This window comes from Xyrauchen texanus, chromosome 33, assembly GCF_025860055.1.
Source record: "Xyrauchen texanus isolate HMW12.3.18 chromosome 33, RBS_HiC_50CHRs, whole genome shotgun sequence".
In the NCBI taxonomy this organism is placed as follows: Eukaryota; Metazoa; Chordata; class Actinopteri; order Cypriniformes; family Catostomidae; genus Xyrauchen; species Xyrauchen texanus.
Genome location: NC_068308.1, coordinates 38,793,683 through 38,801,325, shown reverse-complemented (window position 1 = coordinate 38,801,325; position 7,643 = coordinate 38,793,683). Strand labels below are relative to the sequence as shown.

At 37.9% G+C, this 7,643-nt stretch overlaps 1 protein-coding gene across 3 annotated transcripts; it reads left to right on the top strand.

Moving 5' to 3' along the window:
* Positions 1 to 2,191: 2,191 nt before the first annotated feature.
* LOC127626845 (dual specificity protein phosphatase 13-like) lies at positions 2,192 to 7,008 on the top strand. Of its 3 annotated transcripts, XM_052102928.1 has the most exons (4): positions 2,192 to 2,684; positions 3,701 to 3,890; positions 4,715 to 4,935; positions 6,342 to 7,008. In XM_052102928.1, exons 2-4 carry the CDS (start codon positions 3,724 to 3,726, stop codon positions 6,542 to 6,544), a joined length of 591 nt encoding a protein of 196 aa, XP_051958888.1. In that variant the 5' UTR covers positions 2,192 to 2,684; positions 3,701 to 3,723; the 3' UTR covers positions 6,545 to 7,008. The 3 variants fall into 3 exon arrangements, with proteins under 3 accessions (XP_051958888.1, XP_051958890.1, XP_051958889.1); XM_052102930.1 differs by lacking the exon at positions 2,192 to 2,684 and having other exon boundaries at positions 2,695 to 3,861; XM_052102929.1 differs by lacking the exon at positions 2,192 to 2,684 and having other exon boundaries at positions 2,695 to 3,890.
* The last annotated feature ends 635 nt before the right edge of the window (positions 7,009 to 7,643 follow it).

The window sequence follows — 7,643 nt, the reverse complement described above, 5'->3', positions numbered from 1 at the left end:
ATCTATCTATCTATCTATCTGTCTGTCAGTCATTTATCTATCTATCTGTCTGTCTGTCATCTATCTGTCTGTCTGTCTGTCAGTCTATCTGTATATCTATCTGTCTGTCTGTAATTTATCCATCTATCTGTCTGTCTGTCATCTATCTGTCTGTCTGTCAGTCTATCTGTATATCTATCTGTCTGTCTTCCATTTATCTATCATCTATCTATCTGTCTGTCATTTATCTATTTATCTGTCTGTCTGTCATCTATCTATCTGTCTGTCTGTCTGTCTGTCTGTCTGTCTGTCATTTATCTATTTGTCTGTCTGTCTGTCATTTATCTATCTATCTATCTGTCTTTCAGTCATTTATCTATCTATCTGTCTGTCTGCCATTTATCTATCTGTCTGTCTGTCTGTCATCTATCTATTTATCTGTCTGTCTGTCATCTATCTATCTGTCTGTCTGTCATTTATCTATTTGTCTGTCTGTCATTATCTATTTATCTGTCTGTCTGTCATCTATCTGTCTGTCTGTCTGTCTGCCATTTATCTATTTGTCTGTCTGTCATCTATCTGTCTGTCTGTCTGCCATCTATCTATCTGTCTGTCTGTCTGTCATCTATCTATTTATCTGTCTGTCTGTCATCTATCTATCTGTCTGTCTGTCATTTATCTATTTGTCTGTCTGTCTGGCATTTATCTTTCTATCTATCTGTCTGTCTGTCTGTCTGCCATTTATCTATTTGTCTGTCTGTCATTTATCTATTTATCTGTCTGTCTGTCATCTATCTATCTGTCTGTCTGTCTGTCTGTCATTTATCTATTTGTCTGTCTGTCATCTATCTGTCTGTCTGTCTGTCTGTCATTTATCTATTTATCTGTCTGTCTGTCATCTATCTATTTATCTGTCTGTCTGTCATCTGTCTGTCTGTCTGTCTGTCATTTATCTATTTGTCTGTCTGTCATCTATCTGTCTCTCTGTCTGCCATCTATCTATCTATCTGTCTGTCATCTATCTGTCTGTCTGTCTGTCATTTATCTATTTATCTGTCTGTCTGTCATCTATCTATCTATCTATCTGTCATTTATCTATCTATCTGTCTGTCTGTCTGTCTGCCATTTATCTATTTGTCTGTCTGTCTGTCATCTATCTATCTATCTGTCTGTCTGTCTGTCTGTCTGTCATTTATCTATTTGTCTGTCTGTCTGTCATCTATCTATCTGTCTGTCTGCCATTTAGCTATCTATCTATCTGTCTGTCATCTATCTGTCTGTCTGTCTGTCATTTATCTATTTATTTGTCTGTCTGTCTGTCTGTCATTTATCTATTTATCTGTCTGTCTGTCTGTCTGTCATCTATCTATCCATCTATCAGTTAAGTGTTTAATGCTTGTTATATACTTTCACAGTAAGAATGTGGCAGGGCGGAGGTGGGGCCGGGTCGTGATCATACACACCCGGTCCCGTATCAAGCCTCTGAGGTTTGATTAGCCTAATATGGGACCGGGTGTGTATGATCACGACCCTGCCCTGCAATCCGCCCTGCCACATATATATATATTTATTTAAAGACGAGTCCAAATGAATTTCTTTTGTGATAATCAACATTATGCCACAAATGCTTGAACCTATAATATTCCTTTAATCTTTTTAAGTAAATTTGACTTTCTCAGTTCAATCAATTCACTCATTCTAATTCAAGTTAAACTGAATATAGACGTTCAATTACATGTCATTATTGATAACCTAGAAGTAGTCATGGCCATCCCAATTTTAGAGGTAAAATAAACTGCCTTTGGATGGTAAATGACAAGGTGATGATCAGAGACCAATGTCTAATCTCCCATTCATAATAACGTAAGCTTCAGACCACTCCAAACAAATCACAGTGATGTTAACAATCATCCAACACATCACGTAAAAACACGAGCTTTGAACTATAAGTGACAACAAACACAACAACCAACAACATAAATATGACTTACAGTTTTTAAGCTCAATAACTTCAGCCAAAACAAACTTGGACAATTGAGTTATCTCAACAAGATTAATCCAGGGCAGCTATTCCAACTCTACATTTAAAGTTAGAATAACTAAAAGGCTAAATCGTTTTTTTACAGTTTAGAAAGAGGTGAAAGAGGTTGTCTAATTTAAGTCACTGTTACTCAGACACAGATGAGAGTGACCGCGGTGCATTTTAAACAATATATCAGTTATAATGAGTGGTGGTGGTGGTGTAGTGGTCTAAACCACAGTACTGGTAAACTGGTACTGGTAAACCGGTAATCAGAAGGTCGCTGGTTCGATCCCCACAGCCACCACCATTGTGTCCTTGAGCAAGGCACTTAACTCCAGGTTGCTCCGGGGGGATTGTCCCTGTAAGAAGGGCTCTGTAAGTCACTTTGGATAAAAGCATCTGCCAAATGCATAAATGAAAATAATCAGAAGATCTTATAGTCAGCTTTTCTTAAACCAGCCTAACTACCTCAGACTGGTTTAAGAAAGTTTTTCTTTCCTATAAAGGTAGCCTAGAAACCCTGACGAAAGGTCTTGCAGTAGAGTCTGGTAACGAGAACTGAAAATATCTATATAAATAGATAATGTCATCAGCTCGGTGTCTTCCCACAGCTTTGGACAACACACACACACACACACACACACACACACACACACGCGCACAGACGAGCTGTTCCTCAAATGTGAGTACGTTTGCTGAACCAGTTGTTTTTAATGTCCTTAAAATGTGTTTCAGATTCATTCAGATGTGATGAGTTATCTTCTATGTATTATGGTTATATTGGGAACTAGAATTTGATTTGTTTTGTGTTTGATTGTATCTTATAATCACATGTAGGCTGGTGTATATTATCATTTAACACTAGCTATTAGCTGTTTACCTGTATTTGCTAAGGTGTTGCTAGGGTGTTGCTAGGGTGTTGCGAGTACACAATACTTTTCATCCTGATCTTATATAAATTACGTGACTGTGGCGACATTTTTGCAAAATTATATAATGTGGTTCATTACACGTATCGCCGCATGTTCGAGGTGAAACGCAAGTTGCTCTAAATGTTCAACCAATAGATACGTTTTTTAAGGTTAATGATCTATCGAGTTTTAAATGAAGAAAACTGACCCCCCCTACCCTAAACTTTAAACCTAAACCTATCCGATAGTGTCAAAACAAGCAAATGTGGGATGAAAAACCCCTCCACGTTATTTTGCGTTGCTTCTATGACACTTTTGTCTCACGTGTTGACTTGTGTGCTCTTCAGGACTCCGATCCTTTACATCACAAGTGCAACGCTCGATCAGTCGAGCTACCGTACAATTTGACCACACTCGAACAAGCTAAATGTAGTTGTTTAAGTTATGCAAATGTTCAAATGAGTCATGCACTATAGGAAGTGTTTAGATGCCATAAGATAGCACTGTGTGAGGAACAGAGAGAAAAGTCAGTGTTTATGAACTGATAATCCGTCATGATTTCTGTGAAAGTGTTTAAAAGTCATTGTTGTTGTATCAATGTGAGCCTCTAGTGTTCATTTCAGCAGGAAACTGCCACAATACGTACAACAAGGCACGTACAGTTCATTTAGCAAAAATGTAGGTATAGAAAAGTGATTCTATAATACCAGGATGTTATTTTTGGATGTAGTTAGTACCAATTATTGAGAAAAATAAAGTGGAATTATAGTCTGTAAATTCTTTACAGTTCCCATCCATACCTGCGGTCAGATGTCCTCTGATATCCCACGCAACGGCAGTCGTCTGGGATGTGGTGATGGAGGGGACGTCAGATACGAGACTCCACCCGCCTCTGAACTCCAGAGATTACTGTGGATCAAACCGGGCACCAGCGGACACCTGGATGAGGTCAGACCTGGAATATACATCGGAGACATGTAAGAAAAATAGCAAAATATTGGAATAGCCAGGAGGGGGGGTCCAATATAATGGTCCTCTTTGGTCATTTAATATAATAAAGGCACAGAATGCAAGAACAGCAACATGATATCAATTATTGGGGGTGGGGGGATGTCTGGCCATATGCGATTATTTGGTGGGGTATGGCCATATGCGATTATCGGGGTGGAGGTCCTGTCCATATGTGATTACTGGGGGGTGGAGGGGGGGGGGGTCTGGCCATATGCAATTTTTGGTGGGGGGTGGTTGGGGGTGATTACTTTTACCCCTCAAAGTATATTGTGGTTACAGCCCTGCATACTTGTATACTACTCTTACTCAGGGTTGGGGAGTAACGGAAAAAACGTAACAGGATTACATATTATAAAATACAAAATATTTGTAACTGTATTGCAACTGGTGGACTTTCTGGTGCCCCCTAGGGAGATGGTGCCCTACGCAGACTGCATAGTATGCGTTTAGGGAGCAGCGGTACTGAATTGCACAATAACTAAACTGATAAGCAATGCACGTGTCCTGAAGATCATACAAGTCGACACGTGATTTCAGAGTGCCAGAGAACACCACAAAATGACGTGGTTGTGTTTTCATCTCACATGTGCTTATTTATGTGCAAGGTTGAAGGCTTAGGGTAGGTCAGTTTTGTTGATTTAAAACTTGATCTGTTTGGGAGAATATTTCACTCGTGTATAGCGCCACACAGTGGGTATTTCATCTCGGAACTGCCTCTTCACATATATCGCAACACGTAATATATCACACTGTGTTCTGTCTGTGTTTGTTGTGATTGGATGTTTTTCAGGTACGCCGCGAAAGACAAACATATGCTACAATCTTTAAACATCACACATGTGCTGAACGCAGCTCATGGGAAGTTCAACGTAAACACGGGAGCGAGCTTTTACAGAGACACTAAAATCACATATCACGGCGTGGAGGCATTTGACATGCCCTCATTCGACATGAGCCCCTTCTTCTACTCTGCCGCCAAATTTATTAAGAGTGTCATGAGCACCCCTGGAGGTAAAAAGAGGAAACACACATTATGTTTTGTGCATGCAAATGTTTTTAATATTATGCAGTAATTATATTTATAGGATCTATTTTCATAATTTTTCCAGACACTTATACTTTGTGGTAGTTAAGGTGTTTATATTGTGTTTCTCTGTAGTTAAGGTGTTTGTATTGTGTTTCTCTGTAGTTACGGTGTTTGTATTGTGTTTTTCTGTAGTTACGGTGTTTGTATTGTGTTTTTCTGTAGTTACGGTGTTTATATTGTGTTTCTCTGTAGTTAAGGTGTTTATATTGTGTTTTTCTGTAGTTAAGGTGTTTATATTGTGTTTTTCTGTAGTTACGGTGTTTATATTGTGTTTCTCTGTAGTTACGGTGTTTTTATTGTGTTTCTCTGTAGTTAAGGTGTTTGTATTGTGTTTTTCTGTAGTTAAGGTGTTTGTATTGTGTTTCTCTGTACTTAAGGTGTTTGTATTGTGTTTCTCTGTAGTTAAGGTGTTTATATTGTGTTTCTCTGTAGTTAAGGTGTTTGTATTGTGTTTTTCTGTAGTTAAGGTGTTTGTATTGTGTTTCTCTGTACTTAAGGTGTTTATATTGTTTTTCTCTGTAGGTAAGGTGTTTGTATTGTGTTTCTCTGTAGTTAAGGTGTTTGTATTGTGTTTCTCTGTAGTTAAGGTGTTTATATTGTGTTTCTCTGTAGTTAAGGTGTTTGTATTGTGTTTCTCTGTAGTTAAGGTGTTTGTATTGTGTTTTCTGTAGTTAAGGTGTTTGTATTGTGTTTTTCTGTAGTTAAGGTGTTTGTATTGTGTTTCTCTGTACTTAAGGTGTTTGTATTGTGTTTCTCTGTAGTTAAGGTGTTTATATTGTGTTTCTCTGTAGTTAAGGTGTTTGTATTGTGTTTTTCTGTAGTTAAGGTGTTTGTATTGTGTTTCTCTGTACTTAAGGTGTTTATATTGTTTTTCTCTGTAGGTAAGGTGTTTGTATTGTGTTTCTCTGTAGTTAAGGTGTTTGTATTGTGTTTCTCTGTAGTTAAGGTGTTTGTATTGTGTTTCTCTGTAGTTAAGGTGTTTATATTGTGTTTCTCTGTAGTTAAGGTGTTTGTATTGTGTTTCTCTGTAGTTAAGGTGTTTGTATTGTGTTTTCTGTAGTTAAGGTGTTTGTATTGTGTTTTTCTGTAGTTAAGGTGTTTGTATTGTGTTTCTCTGTAGTTAAGGTGTTTGTATTGTGTTTCTCCGTAGTTACGGTGTTTTTATTGTGTTTTTCTGTAGGTAAGGTGTTTGTATTGTGTTTCTCTGTAGTTACGGTGTTTTTATTGTGTTTCTCTGTAGTTAAGGTGTTTGTATTGTGTTTTTCTGTAGTTACGGTGTTTTTATTGTGTTTCTCTGTAGTTAAGGTGTTTGTATTGTGTTTCTCTGTAGGTAAGGTGCTTGTGCACTGTGCTATGGGTTTAAGTCGCTCATCAACACTGGTGTTGGCGTATTTGATGATTCATGAAGAGATGACGCTGGTGAAGGCCATTAAAGCAGTTGCTGAACACAGAAATATCTGTCCAAACTCTGGATTCATGGAACAGCTCCGCCAACTGGACAAAAAACTGCACTGTCAAAGCGCTGCTCTCTGACGCTCCACCAGTTACATTGACATTATAATGTTTAACATTAAATGTAATGTTTTTTACAAAATACATAGTTCAGAAATTGTCTTAAATGAATATTCCAAGTGTGCGTAGAATCCAGGGGTGATTGGGTGGGAGGTAACACCTTCAGTAGTCAAAACACCCCCCCACACACGAAATTTGTGTGTTTTTTACAAGATTCGAGACCTGCCATAGGAAATTAATGGGTGAGACTATGACACAGAGCATTTTTAGACAATGCAGAACACACATAAATTAAGGTGTGACACTATAAAACATCCACAATGTGACACACACACACACACGCATATGTACACACACAAACATGCACACACAGATGTTCAAGCCAAATCTGCGCCCTTGCATAAATGTAACTACAGAAACATTTGCTGTGTCATCCATTTGTGTTGCTTGTAAATGGCTTTATCATGTTGAAGAATCTATAAAAGAAACAAAACTAATTTTAAAAATCACATTTTTGTTGTTTCTTTTGTAATGTGCTGTGTTGTCTTGAATAGGTTCTTCTTTTTAAACATAACACATGGCCACATCGCAAAACACACAATAATAACAGACTGATTAACCTTTCTTTTAACCTCAATACACCTGATTCAAACATCACCTCAAAGATCAGACTTGCTCTTTCAAGGATTTTCAGCTCTCTATTCCTATGAGTGATTCTGACCTATATTTATCACACTGACAGAGACCAAAATAGAGACATATACATTACACACACACCACCAGCCGATCTGGCAGAAAAATCAACTACACGTCACGTAAGTTTTCTCAGAATAGTAAAGAAATAAAAGGAGTTTAATTACTGAACTTTGCTACAAACTGCCTTAACAGAACACAAAGCTAAATACTCCATCTATCTAATCCCAGGCTTAAACAATGTTTAAACAACGAGCAGAGATGAAGTTCAGGAAGTTGGATATGACACTCCTGCTAAAGAACCGACGGCCCTCAGGTCCCTATAATGAGGTCTGGCCGGACATCTACATCAGTGATGCGCATGTATTATACTCTAAGTCCTAAACTGAATGTCTTTGGTTTAACCCTTAATCACTGTTATAATATA